Source organism: Triturus cristatus, chromosome 9 (assembly GCF_964204655.1).
Source record: "Triturus cristatus chromosome 9, aTriCri1.1, whole genome shotgun sequence".
NCBI classification, from domain to species: Eukaryota; Metazoa; Chordata; class Amphibia; order Caudata; family Salamandridae; genus Triturus; species Triturus cristatus.
Window position 1 is genome coordinate 93,191,137 of NC_140592.1, and position 26,105 is coordinate 93,217,241.

Sequence of the window (26,105 nt, forward strand, 5' to 3'; positions counted from 1 at the left end):
AACCTGAAAATACATAAAAGAAAATAATGCTCATGTTAATTTAGACAGCGACACATATTCCCCACATTGTACAAATGTAAAAAAATAATTAAATAAAATTACAATATAATTAATTTACAAATAGAGAAATACACATTGACACTGCATTAATGCCTTGCATACCACTTTACACAAATAATAAAAAATGTATATATACTTAGACCCAGATTTACAAAGATTTTGTGTCTGGGTTTTATCACTTTTTTGACGCAACCCAATGCAAAATCTATTTTGAAATTTACAAAGTGATTTCAGTGGCTTTGTAAAAAAAAGCAACCCAGTGCAGCGCATAGCACAGCCTTGTGTTACCTTGCGTCAATGGATCATGGGTGGTTCATGGGAGTTCCTGTGCATCCACCCATGTATTTTGAGTCTAACCCATTTTTACAAAGACTTGTAAACATGGGTTGGTGCCAACATGATGCACACATACAAAGACAAAATAGCCTCAAGTGATTGCTTCCCTTCCTGCACAAAAAGTATCTAGACAACAACGCAGACACCCTAGCACTATGATACAAGGCTACCTGTATTGATGGTAGGCAGCCGCAAGAGTGGCAGTGCAAGGAGATAGGAGACCTGCACCATATGTTTGTAAATATGGGACAATTCTGCTCTTTACCTTTCACACAACGAAGCACAGCAACTCCCTTGCTGTGCTGAACTGCATTGCTTGAAATGTTAGTAAATATGCCCATTGATATAAAAGTAAATAATCATCCTTATAGTCACGTAGAAAATGTAGCCACCTATACAAATCACATTATACACATATAAACATGACAGGTTCGCATACAAAGGAAATTACAAATATTTAAATTGTTCTGATTTTAATCGGTTAAAAAACACACAGATTTACTTTCTGTGCATAGAAGTTAAGGAGTAAACCAGGCGTCCTCCTGAAGTTTTGGAGTTAGCTTGTAGCTCTTCAAGAGTAGGGCACACCTGTTCAAAACAGAATCTTTGTAAATATGCCAACTGTATGTAAATTTCTCTTATGTGAGTTTTCTAAACAATCTTGATATTCAGGCATGGACTTATTTGTGGTGTTCTGGACCTATGTTTGATATCCCAATCCCTGTGATGTCATGCCAAGATACAATCAATTTAGCTCTAAAATTGTTTGCCATCGCTGTTCATAACAGCTGTCAGCAAATGCTGTGTCTTGTAGTGTCTCTCACTGTGGAAGCAACATCAAAGCATGAAAATGTAAACTCTTAATTGCACAGATGTTGAGCACTCTCCAGACAACACTTACTCAGGTCCAAGAATAACTGAATTAGTAATTAGAAAATGGTAACCAAAACATTACAAGTAAACGCCATCTGTGCAACTGTCCCATTAAAAAACAATTAACATACTTTAATCCCTTAATATACACACGCAATCCCTTTTACAGCATAGTTGTCCAATACTTCTTTATGGGAGTCAGAAGTGACATCTGCCTTAGATAGTTGCAGAATGTAAAAAAAAACCTCCCATTTAATAGATGTATGCCATTTTCTGCACATAATGATGTATCTGTAAAAAGAAAAAAAGAAATTCCTTGGGCTGTAGATTCACAAGAGATTTGAGGATATTGACAAAGTTGCTCAATATCGGGAAACATGTTTTTGAATTTTTATGCCACATCGAAATATGTTTTAGTACCAGAAGCTAAATCGCAAAGAGCCACATGATGGGAAAAATATATACAAAACATTTTACAGATCTAAGTGTTCTATATTCCTTGAAAAATGCCTAAATTGCATATGGATTATTTATGTAAGTATTGCATGTCCTACTAATGAATAGGAGGTAAGTGCCAATGCTACAGTGGGGTGTGAGCCCTGGTCAAGCAGCAACCACAATCCTAGCCAGGGTTAGGCAGCAGCAAACCCCAAACTAACCTATGATCACCCCTGGTAGTTTGGAACAGAGCAGTCAGGCTTAACTTAGAGGCAATGTGTAAAGTATTTGTGCAACACTTCAAACAGTAAACCAGTGAAAACACCACACAAAATGAATCGCACACCAGGTTAGAAAAATATAACTTAATTTAATAAATGAAACAAGAGCAAAATGACAAAAATCCAATATATTCTGCTCGATTTGTTAACCATCACCTGGTAAAATAATCTCTCAAATTCAGCAGATTCTGCAATGTGCATTTACACGCAACCTTAGCAGGAGATATCCTTATATCTCTTGACACACATTGGCATGCTGGTCACCTTTTAAACAACTACCCTTATTTCCCTGAGTATAGGTAATTGCTCCATTGGAACTTGGCGGGACTTGCTTTATGCACCTTTTTTCGACCCGTATGTGTAGTCGCAATAATAGTAGGTTGATCTCTTCAGGTAGCCCAGACATGGATTATATTTACACGTGCATCTTTTTTCATTTTAGTACTCAAAACTCGACAATTTCCCACTTTTATGTGTATTCGATTCCATCATCATAAGGTCTGACTTTAGGATTACCTTCGCACTCTGCATGATGCCTCATGATACATGCATGGGATACAGTCATTTATCATGATCTTTAGGTATAGTTGCAACTTGACTCTGATTTTAGGATTACCTTCGCACTCCGCATGATGCCTCATAATACGTGCATGGGAAGCAATAATTTATCATGATCTTTAGGTGTAGTCGCATTTTGAGAATTTTTTCCTATATGTGACTTCGGTTAGCCCTGTTATGGATCATACTCACACACGCCTTGTTGATTTCAGAAATTCCTGTATACTCGGTCCCATCGTCAAATGGAATATAGGATTGCCTTTGCACAGATAGCATGTTGGCCTTGTTTGGCTCACGATACATGCATGTGATACTATGAACTATGATGCCATACACATCTGACTAGATTCTGAGGTCAGACAGAATCTAGAACTCCTCTTGCAGCCTTTTTTATATATCTTTTTTCACAATGGTGCATGGTCCATATATTCCTATTTTTGAAACTGGAATTCCTCTTTTCTTCTTTCTCTTTCATTTCAGGTGGTCCACATATGTACTAATTTTAACAGGCACAAAACGGATTGGCCTGTTGTTTGTTATTACAGACTCTTGTACAATCCTGATGATGATCCCACATTCTCAGGGGATCAAAAGGCCATAGCCCCCCACTCTGACCCGCTAGATTATGTTTAGAATCTTTTCCATTCAGGGTGCAACAGTGTTTTGTTTTTCCTAATGAGGGACCTGAGTGTTGTACATAGATTTTGATCACTATTGTTTTGCCTATATGTTTGTAAATGTTTGTTTTATCAGTTGTTAGCACCTGTTTTTAAAATTTCTCTGTAGACCGTCACACAAATGGGGCTGAGGTGTGCCCTGCATATCCTGATGGGATATCACCAGGCTGATGGGTCTTCCTGGGCTTGAGTGGTGGGAGGAGTTGTCCCTGCCACCTGAATAGGGCTGTTCCTGTCCTCTCACAATGTTGTCTCAACCCTCCTGGAGTGTGTCTGGAGGCAAGGCAAGGCAGGAACTTGTAAACTACAAAGACTTTCGTTTGAAGTATGCCTCAGACACTTAGAACACTTCTGGATCAAGAGGACCCTCTGCCAAGGAGAAGATCTGAAGAGCTGTGAGGAGGAATACTGCCCCTTTGCTGTGTTCCTTTGCTGGGGTGGCCTGCGTTTGTTGCTTCTCATTTGGAGAGGAAAAGGACTGGACCTTGCTGTGTATCCTGCTTGTGAAGTTTCTCCAAGGGCTTGTGTGCGCTTGCCTCCTTTTAAGAAGTCTCAGGGCAATCAAAGACTTCATGTGCAGCATCCCTGCACTCCAATGCGGAGAGTTCTGATCTGCCTTGTGTTGCCAATTCCAGTTCTGGGCCTTTGGAAGTTGTTTTGCTGCTTAAAGACTTGAAAAGCGACGCATCACCCTTCCAGCACCTGTTTCTCCGACGCAGCACCTCCGTGCTGGAAAACTTTCCACACACTGCCTCAGTGCAGCCAAAGAAATCGTCGCAGCGCCTGCCCATGGCCAAAGAAACCGCTACAGCTCGAGTACAGCGCACCGTGTCTCCAAAGACCAAGACCACTGCACTAACTCCGATGCAGGCCCTGCTGTGCGACTAAAAGAATCGACGCATTGTTGGACCACTGCTGAAAATGTTACACAGCGCTTGTTTTGCCACCACTGCATCGGCCTCCAGCACGTCTGGATTTCCATGCATTGCAGGTGTGCGACAAGTTTCTACAACACATCACCCGTAGACCAGAAACATCTTGGAATTCGGTGCAAAGCTGCCCCTTACAGTCCGGATTCGATGCAACACTTCTCCTGCATACAGCAGAACGGCCTCCCCAAGGACTCAAGAACCGACACATCCCTGTGTTTTCTGCGTTTCCCTCCTCTGCAGCTGTTTTTCTTTGTGGATTTTGATGCATCTGAAGGTACTTTGTGTAAAATCAATGCATCCATAGAGTTCTATGGACAGACTTGTTAAAACCTCTTAAAAGTGATATTTTGAGTTGTGTATGTTGGATTTTTGTCATTTTGGTCCTGTTTGGTTTAAATAAAGATAATTTTTTATCCAAACTGGTGTGGTGTCCATTTGTAGTGGTTTCACTATGTTACTATGTGTGTTATGTACAAATACTTTACGCATTGCCTCTGAGATAGGCCTGACTGCTTGTGCCAAGCTACTAAGGGGGTAAGCATGGGCTATCATGGGTGTGTAATCCCCTTATCCTGACTAGAAGGAAGACTCCCTACTTGGACTCGAGAACTGAAATCTGCAATGGAAGAAACTATGTGTTTGGCGGACAGGTTGCTCAGTCACAAACGTGATAGATATCCGGTCCACCATATTACAAGCATCATTGGATATAATGCATTTGTAAATACAGGCGAATGGGATATCCGTCACATTTGTGTCAGAGTAATCCGTCCGCTGAGCTCGAAATCATGCCCTATATTTGTTCTTATTTCCTAAACCTGATCATGTGTAATTTACGTAGTGAGGAATTTACACATTTGTAGGGTCACGTGAAAAGAAGTAAGGCACATTTCGATGGTAATAACAGAAAGTAAATATAGGTACTCTAGACCTACCTAATTTGATTAGTTGCCACTGGAATCTACCACAAATGAGAAACAACCTTATAATTTACTCATGTTTATGCATAACATATAATTTAGGTAGATGTCAAAGCTTTTTGTAAATAGTTTTTCTGATGAAAGCCCACAGGTTCACACACCACTTCCCTACAGATCCACAACAGGTTCACCTGGTAATCCTATTAATGGGAAACCATAAAAAAAGAGGATGGAGGATTCTTCAGGGACACAGATAGCTGCTAACAAAGCGTTATACTGTACATTGGGCAGAGCAACAGGCTAGAATGTCATAGATCACTTAGAAGTAAACTTTCCACTGCATTCATCTCACTGTGGTCTACAACACAAAGAATAGCCAAAAACACATGGAATACACATTGAATGTCCCATTCTAAAAATAGAGTCTGGCTGGCAAAAACCTAACAAGAAACCACAGAAGACAGACTCTGTCAACAACATTAGATGGGAGAAGCAGAGGCTGGGATTCCCTTTCTTCTACCCTTCCCCACACTCGTAAACATTTGAGACATATAATATGAAAGAAAAACATTTTATTGTGGTTACAGCAAAAGAAAAGCTTAATTGCCCTTTGAAACTACCAGAGAAAGCAGAGAAGGTTACTGGCATGCCATGTCAATTTAAAGATGTAAATCAGATTTAAGCCTGAAAAACAGGATTCATGGAATGCCCCCAGAGCTTTGAGATACCAATAAATAGCCAATTTGAGGCAGTTAGATGGTCTGCCTGCCAATGGCAACAGGTGTATCATACATAAATGTGTACTTGTGTGTGTATGAGTGCTACATGTGTGTAGGATAAGCAGTAGTGCTTAAATTATACATGAGTAAATTTGAAATTTGATATGACCTGTTGTTGTCTTGAGGTGAGAATCGAAAGGATTGTCTGAAAAATACAAATCAAATAAGGTGACACTCATTTGTCGGCCATTCATAAACAATGGACTTCCCACCCTTGTGCATTCATATTGTTATAAGGGGTGCCATATGAAGTGGATGAGCAATGTTCCAAGTACACAATGTGTGTGTAAAAATGGTAATTGGCGGCACCGTCATCAGCTGCACGCATGCACATGCTCCTGAGCCATTAGTGAATGGAGATATCAATGAAGACAAGAAAAACATTGTCTGCTGTGCACCTGAGGGGATTGTTGTGACATTTGGTCTTCAGGATGCACCGACACATAGATTAGGATTGCTCTCCTCACAGATAGATTTCCTGTTTAGGGAATGATATTGGTAGTAGGTAGGTTCAGTGACGTATGGATTGCTCATATGTGACCCAGGTGATAGGCTGACATGGAATGTAGAATCCCATCATATGTGTACCACGCGGGTGAAATTTATTCATGTTCTGGGCTGAATTTTCCTCCAGTAACTGCCTGCGGCAGGAGGAATCTGCAGTGATTTCTATTCATTGACTGTAAGGCAGGGCCCATTTTGTTTTTCATGCACTTTAGTACAAAACTTTACTGACCTCTGGGGTCTGGATAACTGCCCAATTTGTATGTGAATCTCTTAAAATGACCAACCCTTTCTTAATGCTCAAATCATGATGGTTGGAGTAAGTGAGGCCCAACAAAAAGCCTTATTGTTATGTACGGGAGAACTATATATTTTTTAAAGTGCATCCATTTGATGCTTCTAGTGCACTTGAGTGCAGAGCTGCTCTTCAGTGTGCTACATTAAAATTGTCATGACAGAAATAGCAATTTCTCTGAGCAGCTGCTACATCTTCTATCATAGCGCTTTGTTTCCTCAATATGGGGGTGTGCCCCTTGAATAACAAGATGGGAATCTGAAAAGTATTAAATATCTTGACCAGAATATCGAGTTTCAACTATTGAAATGTAGATAGGCAGAGTTTTTTTATAACCAACTCCATATGCATATATATATATATACTTCAACTCCAATTCCTTTGGTAAAGAATAGGACACCGACACAGGAGCTGAATCAAACAATCCGTTTCGTGTTTATTGACGTCTCCGCTTCTACGCGTTTTGGCACTTCCTGCCTTGCTCACACAATACATATATATTCAAGTTTTCAGGGGCTTGAAAATAAATACATCAAAAACCAAGCTAATGGCACTATCACCTACTAAACATTTCAGGAATAATATCAAGCTTAATGATACTACCCTCGAGCTAGTTGAGGCTTTTGATTATCTTGGAGTCAGGGTAAACAATAAGCTAAAATGGGCCCCCCATCTATCGAAAATGCTTCTTGCCCATAAGAGAGCCTCAGGGGCAATAGCGAAACACCAGAGGCTCTCATACAGCAGGCCCATAGCTGCGGCAGTTAAGGTCTACAAGGGGAAGGCAATGTCAGCGGCCCTCTACGGGGCGGAACTGTGGGGGTTTGAAAACCTAACAGAGCTGCTTAAATCGGAGAATAAGTTCTTCAGAGACTTACTCTCGCTTCCTCTGTCTACCCCGCTAGTTCCTCTCCGTAGCGATCTCGGTAGACAAAATATTAGCAATGTGGCCAGGCTGCGTCCTATACTATACTGGACAAGGCTTCGAAGGACCCCTGAACTCCACCATTATGCTTCTGCCCTGGACGAGCTAATAAAACTTGGAGCAGAGCGTAAGATCCCCTGGGTATCGAATTTGAAAAAAGAGTTGCAGAAGATAGGTCTGGAAGAGGCCTGGGAAACCCAGCTCCCTCCACCCAAATCAACGATAAAAAGGATTTATTGGGAACGGGTCATGACTAATACCCTAAGAAACCAGAGAGGTGAGCTAACTGTGAATTTTTGGGATGTGAAACCTGCACCTAGTATGGAACTTTTTATGGACCTGATTGAATCTCCTGAAGATAGGTCCCTTTATCTTAAAATTATATATGGTACCCTCCCACTTCACGAGTTCCAATCTAGATGGAGCATGGCACCCTCGAGTTCAAAAGGCTGCCCAGGTTGTGCCTCGCCCATAGAGTCCATCGGCCACTTTATGTTTGCATGTCAGGCATACCGACAACCAAGATCAAGATGGCTGATACCGGTCTGTAAAAATCTGGGCACCAGGTCTGCCAGGGTGGCATTGTGCATCCTGACCTATGAAACATCAGTCCCTAGTGCCATCTGTGGGACTGCTAAATACCTGGGTTGGGCCTGGAGGATAAGACGCAAGCTCCTTAAGGTGTACCAATCATAAGTTAAATATTTATCTTCCCGACCTTCAATGAATACCACTGTTTAATGCACTACCCAATGGGGGTCTCCGAAAATGTTGTATGTATATATCTACTGCTTTTTATTCTTTTTAATTTTATAAGGACCGAAGTCTATAGTTGTAGTGGGTTTTAAACTGTTTTTATATGTATTGTATCAAACTTTTATGATATTTTTCAATATATCGAATAAAGTAACTACAACAAGTAATGATGTGAATCTAACAATAGTACATCTATACTTCCGCTGTATTGCCTTACCTTTTGATATATTGTCCTTCGATATTCTGTCTGCGATATGCAGATATCACAATATTCCAATGCTCCATATTCTACTGCAATCAGTATTGGTACTAGAAGTCCTACACTCCTGAGTGCGAGGAACTTTGGACCAAACAGATCTCAAATAGTGATGGGTTATCAAGGAAGGTCCCCAAAGCCTCGAGATCCCAATAAATACATATCTTGAGTCAGTTAGATTATCTGGTGGCTGTATTATGCATTTCTATAGAAACATGGATTGGGCCTCATGAGCATAAACACAGAATTCAAGTAGCTATTTCAAAAATAGCTTATTAGATACTTGCAAATAGTGGAAACAAATCATGTGCACTGACTGCTTGCTGCCTGTCTATGATTTTGTGATCCAACCTTGGGCCTGATAGGTCATGTCACTAAATCTCCAGTTGCAAAGGGCCTGCAGAACAACCTGTCTAATAAATACTATTTCGAAGATCATTATTTAGTAGCCTCTTTTTGGCTACAAACACAAGGAAGGTGGGTAGGTGGTTTGCAAGGAGCAGCAAATTACCAGTGCTGCATTTGAATTTCCATATTCTTTAAAGGGACTGGTACTGCCTTAAAACAAAATTGCTATTTACAAATATATTAGGGAGAGCAAGGAGTGGATCCTGTACCCTCACAGAGGTCTCTTGACACAATTGCCACAGGAGAAGCTGTCCAATGGGGACAGTTTTTAAATGTGTTACCACCACCTTGGTGGACGTGCTAACCAGCGGCAGCCGCTCCATTAGAGCGGAGGAGCGCCGCCCCCCGCCACCAGCAGCAAATAAAACAACAATAAAACAGGTTTCAAACCAGTTACATTTTAATACCCTGGACCCGCCCCAAGGGGTGGGTCCAGGGAATGACACTGCTGGTGGGGGAGTGGAGGGCACTCCCTTCATTGCGCATGAGGGTTTGACCGGCAGTTTCAGGCCGGCACAACTCTCATGAGCAGTGAAGCTCTCTCCAGTCTCAGCTGCATTGCTGGGGCTGGAGAGAGCAGGCACAGGCTCCCAGTCTGCCTGGGAGCGCAAGTTGCATGTGCTCAGGCCAATCCTGAAGCTGCTCTCATGTGAGAGCAGTATCAGGATTGGCTGTAGGGAAAGCTGGGAGTTGTGCCCAGGGCCAGAAGCAGGAAGAGCGCAATGTGAGGGGGACCGGTGGCGGCGTTAAGGTACGTATTTTATTTATTTACTTTTATTTCGCTCCCGAACATCCCCTCCCCACCTCCCTCCTCCGGCCCGGCTCACCACTTTGGCAGAGGACGAGCCGCTACTGTTAATTGTGATTCAAATTGGGAGCAAACATCCCCCTTCTTAATTGGGATTTGCAATGATTCGGCAAACCCATTTTGTAATTCGGAAAGGCATTACAGAATTGTACAATGGGGCCAGTGAATAGCAAAATGCCTATAGTATTGTGAATAGCTGGGTTTGGGTCTACACGTGACGCTGTACCCCTCAATATTTAGTTAAAATATAAAATGTTTTTCCCAAGTAGTGGCAGGTACCTATGTAAAATGTCAAAGATACATGAAACCGCTGCAGAGAATAACACATTTGACACAGAAAGATGATGTTTGTAAGTATGCATTTTAAGGTTGTAACATATTACCTAAGAGCAAACGTTCAGTAAATATACAACAGCTATTGTGACTCCCCTTGAATATTCTGGTGGCTCCTCTTGGGATGAATCCAGTAGATGTGCATGTCCATGTCTAGGATGAGCTACGAGCCTTAAATGGGGAGATGACGATGTTTGTATACCTGCTTTGGCGAAAGTAGCCTTGCCTATTTCAAACCCTAGCTTAGCGAGTGGTTTCCTTTTTGAAGTGCAGTGAGAATGAGTATAGGATGCAGATAATATTTTCATTAACCACACACGTTTAAAATTCGGAAATTAAAAAAAGTAGCCTGTAAAACTTAAGTGGCCTGAAACAAACTATTACATAGGTTGGTGTGATCACTTTGGTAGTAAGGAAAGTGTAGGATACCTTAGGGATATATATGCGCATTGATGTAATACACCCTACTCAAGACAAATTGGCCAATAGAAACACAACTGTTTCAAAAACGTGATTCCCCTAGGCTGCCAGCCCCCTTGCTTTCATGTGCCTACCAGCAAACTGAAACCATGGAGCCCTCAAGCCAGATTCAGCCCAGTCTTCACCCATTGTGCCAACTTCACCTTGGCACCGAGAAAACACTAAAAGCAGGTGTTAGGGTTCCTTTCGAAAGCTAATGTAGCCTATTTTCTTGGGGTTCAGTGAAAGACAGTGGGCCGATTCACAAAAGTAATTTGAGACAAAATCCTAACTTTACGATTTCCAGTATTCACAGAAGGCATTTAGGAGTAATAAAGTTAGGATTTTGTTTCAATTAAACTTAAGTTTTGGTCTTAAGTTAAACCTAAGACAAACTTAAGTTTAACTGAGACAAAATCCTAGTCATAAAGTTAGGAGTTTGTCTCAGTTAATCTTAAATTTAGCTTAAGACCAAAACTTAAGATTGACTGAGACAAAACCCTAACTTCAGTACTCCTAAATGCCTTCTGTGAATACCGAAAGTCGTAAAGTTAGGATTTTGTCTCAGATTACTTTTGTGAGTCGGGCCCTACATTCTTTAAAATCTATCACAAGAGCATAGCAGAGTAGCCTTCACACTGTTGGGTGGGATTGTGGGAGGTGCAATGGGTTTCTCAAGGGAATGTGGATGATGCTTGGCTGAAGCAAGGCAAAAGTATCTCTAAACCGATAGCAATATGGGGATGGACATGACAAAATATGCTTCTGTTAGGGAAAATTGAACAACATTGGAATGGTTCGAATAGTAAACATGTCAATGTCAAAAAATGAAAGTTAGCCATGGACATCAAGTATGGTCAATATTTCTTGGGGAATAAATTTCGACTGGTTCCTCCTCCTCCTCCTCCACCACAAAAGGTTTCTTGGATGCTTCAAATCCCTCAGTACACATTATATATTACGTTTCATGTACAGAAATTATTAAAGAAAAACAAAAACACAAAGCATAGTTTGGGGGTTTTTCTGTCCTGATGCCATTCTCTGTTTTCACTTGAAACATTTTACACAGCATGTATTCATTAAGACAAACTGGAAAAAAGTATTGAGTAATAGTCTTTCTTCATTTCTTGTGGGACATAATCCCAATCCTCATTTTTTAGCATACAGGAAAAATGAAGTATTTCCATAACATTTCTAAAAGAAAAACACTATCAATGTATTTTGTGGGTGGATCCCTTACTAATTCATTAAGTTAAAGAGCAGTGGCTGTGGGTGAATCCCTGACTAATTTATTAAATGAAAGTGCAGTGGCTGATCACACCACGTTTGAAGACCACTGGTAGGAAGAATAAAATGCCTCTGTATTCAAGAAATCTCCTCCATTTTCCACTGGACCAGTGGGAGTATTTTTTTACGTACTGATACTCCAAATTAAACATTTGGTCTTACATTATTTTAGAGGGTACATTTTTGTATCCTTTCCATTTGGACTGTGTTGGAAAATGGCCCTCTCTGAAGGGTCACACCAAACGTTTGCCTTCCTCCTCCTCTTTTTCTGATCTTCTTTTTGTTGGTTTTAGGACTCCGGGGACTTTACTATTGCTGTCAAGTGCTAAAGTGCATGTGCTCTCTCCTTTAAAAATTGTATAATTGGTTTACACCTGATTGGCATATTCTATTTATTGTTAGCCCCTTCTAAAGTGGTTTACCATATACCCAGGGCCTGTAAGTTAAAATGCTACTAGTGTTTGCATTTTACCGCCAATTTGACTGGGCATTTGAAATTACTCGCAAAGTCTTAAACTCACCTTTTATTACATATAAATCACTCCTAAGGTAGGCCCTAGTTAACCCTTAATGGGAGGGATCTATGTAAGTAAAAGGTAGGACATGTACTGTGATGCTTTACATGTCCTGGTGGTGACAAACGGCTAAATTTGTTATCATTACTGTGAGGCTACTGTGAGGCCACTGTGAGGCATTCCCCTCTCATAGGTTAGCATTTGGAATTCCCTTATACCTTTTTAAGTAGTTATTCCTGATCAGATTGGATCAGCTTTTTCATGTTTTATATTTTTGGATTGGTAATGATAAATTCTCCGTACTGGTGAAGTTGGATTTACCATTACTAGTTTAGAATGCCACTTTTAGAAAGTGGGTATTTCGCTACACTTACTGCTCTGTGTGCCTGACAGCCTGTCTCCAATACATAACTGGGCTGGGCTGGGTGCCAACTATATTTGTGCATTCCATTGTCATGTGGCTCAGTTAGGCCCGGGAAGAAACACTGCCATTTTAAACATGCACACATTTCTTAAGTTGCCTTCTCTTTCACACAATTACTTTTGACACAAATTTGCTTGTGTGACAGTGCGGGGAAAGTTTTTCCGAAATCACATTGCTCACAAAACCACTTTGCAAGTACGCTATCACGACACCTTGAACATTACCTACAAGGCCTTGACACTCATTGTGCAAATGTTATTTGTTATTTCATTCACGAGGCGACATTGCTATCAAAGAGACATTAATTAATGTCAGCTCAGTAGAAGCATTGACACAGAAGCTTGAATGCCATTGCTATAAATACACACGCACTTCCACGTTCAAATTAGAAGAGCACTCAGCTGTCACTTGTGAAGCTGTTGCTGTGTTGGTGTTTCAGCTTTGCTGGTTTCTGTTTATCCCTCTGCGAGGAGGGATGCCCAACTAGTGACCAAGACGGGGACCTTCATACCTTGCCTTCAGGTAAAGATCATCCAATAGGGGCTTCTTGGCAGACCACTCACACACCTAAGACCCTCGGTTAGGGAACGCGTAGTAGGAGCAAAATATACTCAATACTTACATGCCAGCATATCTACACTGTTTTAGCACGATGGTGGAATGGTTCATTCTCTTCACCGTCCTCATTTTACTAGTCACTTTTTTCTGCTTCTGTCTATTCATCAATGAGGTGCATATATTTTATACAACAATCATGATGGTTCAATAAATATTAAAAACCTCCCTTTCTGTATTTCTTTTATAGCTCTCAGAGACAGCGTGAATGACTGTGAGCTAGCTGGCATAGAAGACAACATATCCTGAGGGTGTGCATAAAATCAGTCTGGCAGGCACCAATCCCAATGTTTATGTTGCCCAACACACGCGCAGTTCCTACTGGAAAGTTGAAACTGTACAACACCCTCTGGACAGCCACAACACAAGACTCTCAATTGCATATGCATTCATCTGCATTCTGCTTGCTCTCCCTCAGCAGGGAGGAATGGGAAGAGCTGATGCCTACACTTCAATAGGTAGTGTCCTGTCCACACACAAAGGGGTGATTACCCCCCACAGATAGCCTGGCAGACAGGACTGGGCCAAAAGGGATCCTTGTACACCTCAGAGAGCTCCTTTGAAGTCACCCCTACATCAAAGGCACTTTTGGATATACGCACTGAGTCTCTGACCTCTTAAGGGTGACACTTTTTGGACATGTAACTAGACACTGCTGGACCTACCTCTGCACATTGCCTGAAGAACTGCTGTGCTGCCAGGAGGGACTGCCACTCTGCTAACTGCCCGGCTGCTTGCTGATTGCTATGCTGAAGAGGGACTGCCATTTTACTGACTGCCTTGTTGTACTGGCCTGCTGCCTGCTTCCTTTTGCTCTGTTGCATTTAAAGTGCTCTCCAAGGGCTTGTTGGCTTGTCCCCTGTTCTCGAAGTCTCAGGGCCATCAAAGACGTTGTGGTTGCTTTTACTACACTACTGCAGAAGCCTGTTCCTTGAGAACCAGTGCATTGTGAGCACGAGAGAAAAGTCCCATGCATTGACAATCCGAGCACCGCTCTACTTCAACAATGAACTCCGTTAGGGAAGCTCTGTGCTTGCCCAATCTCCAGCTGGGCTCAGCGCTCCATGTTTACTTCAACAAAGGCCCCACGCTTCCCTTGCAAGCGCTCCAGGGTCCAGATTGGTGGCAGTGTGTCATTCTGAACCCACGCATTTCTGTACTGGAATGTTGTCGGGGCACCGTCTTGCCCCGTCAATTACTGTGCTGGAGGAAGGACACCGCAGCTGCTCTTAATGTTTGGCGCCACCTGAAAACTGGATCCATTTGACTCACCGAAGCCCCAGCACTCTGCCTAAGAGAGGAGATTGTAGCCTTGAAAGCTCCATCCCCGAGGTCGTCAGCATCTCGCCACCTGAACCCAGCTGCTTCATACGAGGAGGTACTGCGTGAGAACAGACCCATGTGGTCGCTGTCAGCTGTACTGAGCTCCTCGCAGGTGGGTGAATCTAACTCAGTGCACTGGTCTCTGGGGAGTTGTTAAGGATCCTCCGAGCTTGTGATGGTTGGGCATTAATGAACAGATACTATTTTTCAGAGTCATAACTAATGATCCTCTGTTTCGATCAAACTCAATGCAACCCGGTCGATGTGACTGTAAATAACCTACAAAATACGATCGTTCTCTCAACAACTCAGAACTTTAAGCATTGTGTTTTTACCTGCATACTTTGGATGGCAACATCTGGAAAAGTATACATTGGATTTTTATTGTGTTGGCCTTTATCTGTTTATAATATAACAACCTGTTTTTATAAACCTGTGTGGAGTATTTTTAGGGTGTATTCCTTGTGTTACTGTGTGCGTGCTGCAGAAATACTTTATACATTTCGTATTTTGACAAGCCTGCCTGCTCTATGCCAAGCTACCAGAAGGTGAGCACAGGTTATCTAAGTTGTGTATGTAGCTTACCCTTACTAGAGTGGTAGATTCTGCCTGGCCTGGATACATACCACAGCAAACCAGAAACCCCATTTCTAATATACTGAAATGAAACTGGTTAGAGAATTTCAAATCCCAAGTAAGCTTTCCTCCTATTTTTGGACATTCTTGTTTCATCCTTAATCCATTTGCAGCCATGTGTGCTTCTGGATGGTCCCTCTTCCATGTGCATTGCCAGAGCTGATTACACATATGAATGGATTTGGTCGCTCCCCGTACCTGAGTCTGCCATTGTTCTACAGACTCCAGGAAACAACACTAACATTATTATTACCTCCATATCGAATAAGACATGGATGATTGTCAATAGTGCAGTTGTTTTCAGCCAAGAGGTTCCAAGGACATCAAATAAATAACAAAAGTAATAGTTGAGTTGTCTATGATGTTACTTGGACACTGAGTTGTATAGTTCCTTGTTAATGAGAGCTACCCAATGAAATGATAGTTATGGCCTCCAAATCTTCTTTCCTTGTGCAGCTGATACAATGAATGAGTCTCATTCTGTGCAGAGGATGAGGGGTCATGGAGAATTCATGCGCATCATGGCTGCAGCTCTTCCAGCCCCTTGCAACCAAATGTAGTTTTAAAAACACAATGGCCAGATGTCATGTCACTCACCTGATAGTAGCAATGCTCACCCAAACACATACAATGTACCTGGTGTCCTGGCACCCTCAAATGTCACCTATGAAACACACCCCCAGACTCCAGCTGATTGTTTAAAAATAACCTGTACCTGGTGTTATGCCACCCACACCTCCTTCATAAAAACACTCTCATACATCCCAATCCAAAATGCAAATAAATGCATCTCTCATATGCTGCTGTCGTGAGATAAGGTCCACATTGATGAAGGATATTTAGAATGAACTTCAAAGTATCCAACCTCAGGCCCTCAGGTTCATTCTGTAACATGGATTTCATGAACCAGGTGATGTTATTCTGGAAGAGCAAAGACTGTCCTGTACTCACGTATTCCGCCTTCTCCTGTGTGTCGGTCCCAGTGCCATTAGTGGAGTCTGCTGTTGTGCTGCTGGTTGAAGGATCTTTCTCCTGCTCCTTCCCTGCTTCCTTCGGATTGGGGCTTTGACCCGGATGTGCTACCTCTCCAACTCCCATGGCTTCGCTTTTAAATGTTTTTACAAACTCTTCCATTGACTTCCATTCGCTCTCTGACAAGTTGTGGCAGTAGGAAGGGTCCTGGTCATAGATTGGAAGCTGTCTGGCGAGTTGCCTGCGACGGAAGTAAGCCCCCTTGGTGCCTGCCACCGGATGCATGTCTTTAGGTATCAGCTCCATGTATCTGGTTGCCTGTGAGAGAAGGGAAGAAGGCATAGAGATCAATGTGTTTGCAGTACTGAGGCGGGAGCTCCATGTTCTCATGTCTTTGGTATTTCTGGGTGAAGTTACAGCTTATGATTTCAATTTGTGTCTACATTATTGAACCTTACACCCACAATGCGTTCATTTTTCACACATTCCCACTAATTCCAAAATCATTGTTGTCATATAAAGCCTTTAAATCACTACTCGGTTTTAATGGGCGCTGCTGCTCAATGCATCTTATTCTAAACAAATTACCTTACACAGTGAAATGTTACTCATTTTCATGGCATCCCTTATAAAAAGCACTGATGGGTTGGTGTTTCTCATTTTAAAAGTCCAATACACATAAATAGAACCTTAAACATTCATTCATCTATAGTAGCATGTGATTACATATGTTTTCATTCCTCAAAACAGTGGTTCCCAGCCTTTTGACTCCTGAGTATCCCCACTGAGTTACTACTGGAAACCGGTGACCCCCTAGCAATTTGTACGAATTAAATTTCAAACATGAAAAAATATGGGGGAAATTATGCATTCTACAACACATTTGTCATTCTATATTTAATTGTATTAGCTTTTTTATTTTTGTGTTGTAATTCTTTATTAACATTTTGCAAGGGTTTATATCTTGTAAGCAATAGCATCGGCCACACACTTACAATGACCGGATAAACATTTTAAAGATAAATTTATGTGACGTGTGCCTCTTAGGGGCTGAGAGAAGCATACATTGGTATGAGTCAAGGGGGAAATGGGGGGGAGTTTGTAGGGCACAGTAAGGTCAACATTTACTATGCTTTAAAAGCTAATACAATTTCCCCCCTTCCGAGCCCTGCCCCCCCCCACCAGGCACAGTAGCAGCACCCAGGAGCAGGAGAAGGAAGAGCATTCCCCCAGAGTCACAAGCCGATATGCCCGATTTGTAGACGGCACCAGATACATACATGGAATCCAACCCGCTGGAAAATGCTGCCACCCACAGGGCACCATGCACACATGTGGCCAACGCTAGATCCACTACCACCACGACATCTATCAGGCCATGGGAGGGAGACAGCACTTGTAGGCAAAATTGTGAAATACACTACAGTCCACTGCATGAACTGCCTCCATTCACCCTCAGTAAAGCACAGGAGGAAGGCTTGTAACAGGGGGACACAGGCAGTGGGGAACATAAGTAGAACTGGCATGATGACAAGAGGTGGGTGAAAGTGAAGTTCGCCATAATTCAACTGGCAAACGCTAGTTCTAGAGACACACCTGTATTCTGGTTTTGCCTCACCACCCTTGATGTGTCTGTCCTCTTCACAATGCACCCTCACATGCTATGTGTGCTACCTGTAGCAAGCACCCTAATGTTGTGCCAGGTAAGAGCTAAACCCCTTCTCCATTCCTAAAACGTATTTCACAACAAAGTACCCAACTCCTACCTTCCCTCAGCCTTATACCTTCATGCAGACATCACAAAATCCCTCAAACACAGCCTCTAACACACCTTTCAAACAAGATGATGTTTTTCTTAATTTATTTTTATTCTTTCTTCCTCCATGCAGTCACCATTACAATTAAATCGGTTGCGACCGATGTGGCAGGAGTTCATCTGGAAATGCCAGAGCAACACACAGAGACTGGGTCATGATGACGGACATGTTCAAATAGGGAAACAGGTCGGCTCAAAGGCTGTCATTAAAAGAAATGGAAACTCGCTTCAAAACAACCTTAACACTCTGTCCATTGCAGGAGTCAGTTTACAGCGATGCCTCATCCAAGATTGTGGTCACTGTGGACAAGGATCCCTGAGGAATTTCAAGCCACACTTTTTCTTCAAGTTGTCTTGGATGCCTGTTTCCCTGGTCACCGACACTGGTCTCTGAAGTTTATTAGGAGGGTGTAAGTTCACCCATGACTGTTTTCTGGACTTTAATGTCTTTTTGCAATGATTTGCTTGTGGACTGTGCACGCTGTCAAATGTAGATTGCTGAACTGAGATCAATTTTTTGTAAGAGCCAAGTTTATCAAAGACTGAGCTTTCTGTACATTTGTTGTGTGACATTTACTAGGGTATGAGTGCTATAAGTTGGATGGGCTTTTCTAACATATATTTTCATTGTTTTCTTTCCTTAGATGGTGTCACATCATAAGTACGCCTTGCAATATTTTGTTTATAGATGCACTCTTGTACTGTAAGACATTTGAGGAGAGTTGCTGAGCAAGAGGTGTTGGTAAACCAGGTATTCGTTCGGACTACACAAACTGATATTGGAATGTTGTCTGTGGTAGTATGCAAACAACAGATGTTACATTTTATTTTGTCGATCAAAATAGAAGTTGTGTTTACCAAAACCTGTCTCATGTCTGATGGCCCAATAGAAATATCTCAAGAAAGCTAATTTGAACTTGATCCCCTGAACCCAGGTCCTGTTCATTTACCTCTTAGTAAAGAAGAAAAAGAATTACGAAGATCAGAAAATGTATGTTCATTTGGCGGCTCAGGTAAGCATTTTGTTAAGTAATGTTCTAAAAAAAACAAAATGCTGTTGGACAAAAAACTCAATTGCTCAGTGAAAGTAAAGGGCAATTTGATGAGCAGCTCTTACGTTAATAGTCCCATTAAAATGTTTAATTGAATACCTATCAAGCATGAATGTATGATGTTATTCCGCAGCCTTCTTCCCCGCGGGGAATCACAACGCGGTTGTTACAGCGACCACGTTGTGATTCCGCATACCATTACTCCGCAAGTCGGAACAACGACTTGCGGAGGGGGGGCGCTGGATGTTGGCATAGTATAATTTACTATTCCAACTACAGTCTGTGCGGACACTAGGGAAGGTGTTGGATATTAATTCCATTCCCCTCCCCCCCTCCGTAATGGTATGCGGAATCACAACGCGGTCGTTGTAACGACCGCGTTGTGATTCCCTGCGGGGAAAAAGTTTTGGGGTAAACGTTGTTTACCATCAAGCATGGATAGCATATATCTGTATTGATGTATCTTTACTCACAGTTAACAACAGTAATTGGTTTGGGAGCTACAGGTAACTTTATAGATTGGGGTTTAGTCTGCCATTCAGGATTAAACCTCTAAAGCAAAGTAAAACCAGAAGTGTTTAGAGATGTAGGTGGTGCATCCCTTACCTCAGAACATTTAGTACATTCCACTGTAACCATGCAAGTTATTAGTTCACACATATATAAGGAAGATTTCTCATTTGCTCTTACTTACACTCCACAATCTCAGTTAATATTAGGAATTCCTTGGCTAACCAAACATAACCCGTCTATAAATTGGGTAGAAGGCACAGTTTATTTTTTCTCTCCAGTTTGTTAACAACACTGTATAACAGTATAGCTGTACCTTTCAACAACCATAAAGATGGGAACTACCACCAAACAGAATAAAAGATCCTAATCATATGTATTTAAGTTGTTCTGTGTAGGCCTGGGTGGAGTTTGAGAGTTGCGCTACGCGGAACTCCACGAAGTGACCAAAAAACTATGCTACGCTACATGGAGTTCTGCAAGCAGTGACGTGCATTTGGTCATGCCGATCGCGTTGATTTTCAACACTGCGCGAACTGCACCATGCACAGCACAAGAGGGCGCTGCTTCTTTTCTTGCCACTCAAGTAGATTTTCTACCTGAGCAGCAGCTTTCTCAACGCAAACAGAAGGTTCCTCCATGCAAGCTGTTGACAGCATCTGCGACTGAGTATCATTACAAGGATACTGTGCACACCTTGAGAAATCTCACTGGGAGGTGGAATTTCCTAGCTCGCCATCTTGACATTGGCGAGCGCGAGCGAGGAAAAAACTCCCCTCTGGAGTGCTCCTTTGAGTGCAGAGTGAACTCTGTGTGCTCCTCGGAGCGCAGAGTGCGGAAAACTCCACAAACAGAGCGGAGTTCACCGCCCAGGCCTAATTCTGTGCAGTGCTTACAATGTGTCTCTAGATTTGTGTAATTCAAATAGAGGTTCATGTAACCGAGGTGCCCTCTCTACCTTAAATGATGGCCAGTTCCTTGATTGATATTCGTGTACATGCCGGCACTCTTCAACATTTAGATCCTCGAATTACATGAACAATGGTGGTTGAAGTATCATTTCATAACTATGCAGATAGCACCCATGCCCTTTTAAACTTCTTCACTTCCTGTAAAAGGACATTGCCTTCATTCATACACATTCCTTGACATGGAGATCGATTCACCAAAATACCAGGGGTAAGATATCCTATGCCCTTTGACCTTAATGACATCACAGGAAATGTCATCATATGCCCCCATCCCAAGAGTATCGTGAGGTATGTCAGTACCAGCATTTTTCCATAGGTTCACCTTAGGAAGAGTTACCTTCAGCATCCCAGTACCAGGATTTTAACATGGGTATCCCAAAAACTTCTTCCGGTATTCCAGTGCCAGTATTTTTTAACAGGTGCATATCACATGAAGAATTGTGTCCAGGATGTGAGTGATACTATTTTGCCATGGAAGCCTCTTTAAGCCACAAATTACCTTCAGCATACCAGGGCCAATGGCATACTTAAAAGCATAAACACCACATTCATATCACGCTTGTGTACATTCACTCACTCACACTCAATCACACTCATTCAGTTGCACTCTCTTGCGTTCACACATTATCACTGAGACATTCTCGCTCACTCACACTTAGTCTCATTCTTACTCTGACTCACTTACACTTACTCAGTCACATCACTTGCACTCACTCTTAATCTCCCTCCCACACCTCCAATCACTCACACTTACTCTCACTCATTTATTCATGGTCACTCACTGTCAATTGCATTTACTCACATTCACTATTACTCTCACTCACTCATACTTTCTCTCTTACACTCACTTGTACTCACTCTTACTCTAACTCATTTTACATTTTAGCTTATTCTCAGTCACTCTGACTCACTCATTCTCTCTCACACTTTCCAAGACCCCCTCACGTTAATTTTTATTCACTCTGTCACACACTCTCACGCACTTGCTGTTACTATTACACTCGCTCATTGTCACTCAATTTGACTCATTCATACACATTTACTGACACCCAATCACACTTTTTCTCACTCACTAACTGTCATTGACTCTTACTCACTTTCACTCCCACATGCTCACTCAGATGCAGATGCCCACACATATTGGCACTGTCACTCTCTCACCAAAACACTTTGATCTACAACCATGCACAAAACATACATTTAAAAATCATGTTTTTTACCTACCTCAGCTGCCACTGCAGGTCTTATTACAGTTTCAGGTGCTCAATTTTCTATTACACTAATAGTGAATAATAGACTTTCATTCCCTATTAATATAATGAAAAGGGCAGCAGAGTGATCTGTCCTTATGTTATTGGCACTTATTTTGACTTCTGGAAGCCAGGGGTCGTAAAGCCAGTTCTGGGGGACGCATAAGAGAAGCCAGGGTCACAGCCACGACCCCTGACAATCCCTAAATGACATCAATGGTAGAGTTGAAATGGGACCAAAAACAATCTCCTTGTACTACGCTCCATGCAAAAGCTTCACCACTGGATCAAATGTCGTCATTTCACCATCTCTCTTCAGCCATCAGCCAAAACATTGGGTGCCATATTTCACTCTACCCAGCCTGACAGACAAATTGATCCAGTTGTGGTTTTCATGTCATTATTGCATTAACCTGCTACAGAGAAGTATCCCTTTCTTGACCAAAAACATTGATCCTCCATTGCTATAGTCCATATTGGCTCCCAAATAGAGTATGGTACCGTCCTGGTAAATTGGTGCATCAAAGTATATAACTCAAGAGCGTCAAATGCCGTAGAATTCAACTGCCATAGCTGATACCTAGGAGAGAGTACACTTTTCTCCAACTCGCAGGAAGCTACACTGACTTCCAGTGTCTCCATTAAAGAAATTCAGTGCTCTGATCTGCTCTCACTAGACCTCCACCGCTTTTTGTAAAATATATTGTAGTACCCCAGGATTTGGGCTGGCAGGACATCATTCAGCTGCTTGTCTCCAGTCTCTGGAGTTCTCTACCTGAACTGATCCGTGTGATGAAAAATCTATTTCACCTAGGAAACTCATGATCAACTTGGCAGAAAAGAAAGTAAGAATAAGAAAAATAATATCTAAAAGGCATTGACTTTCTATCGCTGTATTCACTCGCTGAAATAAATTTGCAATGGCCAAAGTCTTTTTTTCTTTTATTTAGTTGAAAACAGCACCATTTGATTTATGTATCAGATATATCTGCATGTCTCCAAGTCACATGCCCATCTGACTTAATCTCTTTGTTTTATTTCTACAAATTCCCCTAACCTCATTTTCAGGGATCACAACCTCTCCTTCTTGGAAAACCATATCCCTGCAACCTAACAATAACTAATCTTAACTAGTCTATCTAGTCTTCCCACCAATGGTTTGCTTGAGCTCACATTCTCCCCCTCTAATGTTCATATCTAACTCCTGTTTATGTGATCTACCACAAGGAAAGTGGAATAAATGCATGGAAGAGCACAAGACTACTCCCAACGACCAACAGCAACCAAAGACCTCTTTGGTTCGGAGTACCACACAACTCACTGTAAAGCGCTTAAGTGCCTCACCAGAAGTAATAAGCGCTACATAATACCTGTTCTGAAAGTTTATTCAAACTGGCCTTTTGCACAGTTCTTAGATGATTCAACGCCTGCCAGTTCATCTGCAGGCCATGCCTTCAATGATATTGAGGGTGATGTGCAATGCAGGCACACCCTGAGCCCCCCTATTTATACATGCTCATCCTGGCCTCGTTTTCTTAATATTTTGCCCTGGCCCTCTTATCTGAGTTAATTCCTCTTGGCCCATATCTGCAAATGTATTATTTGTCAAGTATAGGAAGCACTTACATTCTTAAAAATACAATTGATACATAAGCAAACCCATTAACTATCAGTCTGTTTCCTGAATGTGTAATTGGACAAAGATCTCAGCAGCTGAATGTGCTTAGGCCCCCAAAGTGGAAAGTTTGGTTTACCAATTTGGTCAACCTATTTACCCACTCATTCACTCAACCATTCATCCACCCACTCATTCATTCACTCAGACACTTATTCTTACACTCACCCATTCAACCATTTACTCATTCATTCACCCACTCACATAACCATGCACTCATTTAACTACTTACACATTCATCCAGTCTTAGCCCTTCTAATTGATACTTCACTCACCCATTCAGGTACATATCTGTCAGCCCAACTAAACACACACACAGGTCACCCAAACACACAATAATGGGATCATGGGATCATATATGCAACCAAAGACATGCACAAAAATGCACACAGACTTTTTGTGCTGAGGTTCTGCACCCTGGAGCATCACAAGCTCAGGGCACACACATCGAACACAGCACTGAATATAGACACAGCACAAACAGTCTGGTGCAGTTGTACACACTTGTGTCTTCATACATATTTACGTTGTTGTCTACCCACATAGGGCTGGATTACAAGTGGCCTGGAACAGATGTAACAATTATTGCACCCATTACAATCCGGTAACGAGGTTTTTGGAATTTATAATGTGAAAAATGTATCACCTTTTCTTACTTTTGGGGGGATAACATGCAGATGATGATGCTTTGCGCACACAAATCAACATGTCCGCGAAAATGGGGGATTTCCCCCTATTACATTCTGGCTGGTTTTAACTGCATAAAGTCACCGAGGTTGCAAAGTTTATCATGGCTGGTAACCACCAGGTGCAATAACCATCACACCAACTCTAATTGTGACCCCTGCACAAACGATCGCAATATACCGGCCCACCTGCAACGAGGACCTAAGTGGGTGAACGCACTTGCATCATTTTTCCCAACGTGTAATTTTCCCAAAAACTTTTAAACCAAAGTACACACATTTCGCTGAAAGACGCAGGTACACTCGAAAGTTAGAGCTTTTGCAAGCATTTTGTCTGAGTTTTTTTTGTAGTACAAGGAACTCATGAGGCAAAGTTAAGCAAAATTGATTACCAAAATATACAAAATACAAAATACTTGCAAGTTGCCAGCTCGACAAAGTTCTCACACAAAAGACCTGAGCAATGAATACAGCGAAGGACAGGATGCTCAAAAGGTATGGGTCGGCATGGTTTAGATTGGTCAGTAAACAAGCTTGGTAATCAATGCACACGAGAACAACATCCTGAAACATTTCCAGTGCCAACTAACACTCAGGTCTGAGAAACCTGTGTGACACATGCACACGCAAGCGCGCACACTCTCTCTCTTACAATATATTACACGACTTCAAAGACTGGTATTAGAGTCAATTTGGCCTAAAGAAAAAATAGCTTATAACAGTTATAGAGGCTTAAATGAAGAAATGAAATAATAATTATTAGCCCAAGTTCAAAATAGGTGTAAGTATATGACAGAACACACACACACACTTTAATTAACAATACATTTCACATAAACCGATCATCCGCAGAACAGACGCCATCCTCATATTCAGTGGTCCAACTAATATTTCCACCTTATTCACGTGGGAGGCACTCTGTGCTGTACCTTTTCTGTATTAGTGAGGAAAGGTTGCACTTCTACTACACTGCTAGACCCGTCCAGGTTGTGTGAGGAAACATGCACTGCTGCTATTCAGTCTCTACCTCTCATGGGTGTGTAAGGGAGCGTGCACTGCTGCTATTCAGTCTGTACCTATCAAGGGTGTGTAAGGAAGCGTGCACTGCTGCTATTCAGTCTGTACCTCTCATGGGTGTGTAAGGAAGCATGCACTGCTGCTACACTGCTGGACCCGTCCAGGTTGTGTGAGGAAACATGCACTGCTGCTATTCAGTCTGTACCTCTCATGGGTGTGTAAGGGAGCGTGCACTGCTGCTATTCAGTCTGTACCTGTCACGGGTGTGTAAGGAAGCGCGCACTGCTGCTATTCAGTCTGTACCTCTCATGGGTGTGTAAGGAAGCATGCACTGCTTCTACACTGCTGGACCCGTCCAGGTTGTGTAAGGAAACATGCACTGCTGCTATTCAGTCTGTACCTCTCATGGGTGTGTAAGGGAGCGTGCACTGCTGCTATTCAGTCTGTACCTCTCATGGGTGTGTAAGGAAGCATGCACTGCTTCTACACTGCTGGACCCGTCCAGGTTGTGTAAGGAAACATGCACTGCTGCTATTCAGTCTGTACCTCTCATGGGTGTGTAAGGGAGCGTGCACTGCTGCTATTCAGTCTGTACCTCTCATGGGTGTGTAAGGGAGCGTGCACTGCTACTATTCAGTCTGTACCTCTCATGGGTGTGTAAGGAAGCATGCACTGCTGCTATTCAGTCTGTACCTGTCACGGGTGTGTAAGGAAGCGCGCACTGCTGCTATTCAGTCTGTACCTCTCATGGGTGTGTA

At 42.2% G+C, this 26,105-nt stretch overlaps 1 protein-coding gene across 1 annotated transcript in view; it reads right to left on the reverse strand.

The window, feature by feature from the left end:
• Positions 1-26,105, reverse strand: part of LMCD1 (LIM and cysteine rich domains 1) — a 327,439-nt gene that overhangs the window by 76,507 nt on the left and 224,827 nt on the right. Inside the window, exon 4 of the mRNA XM_085624501.1 lies at positions 16,350-16,688. Coding sequence (XP_085480627.1) covers positions 16,350-16,688 — 339 coding nt within the window. The remainder of the gene's footprint in view (positions 1-16,349; positions 16,689-26,105) is intronic.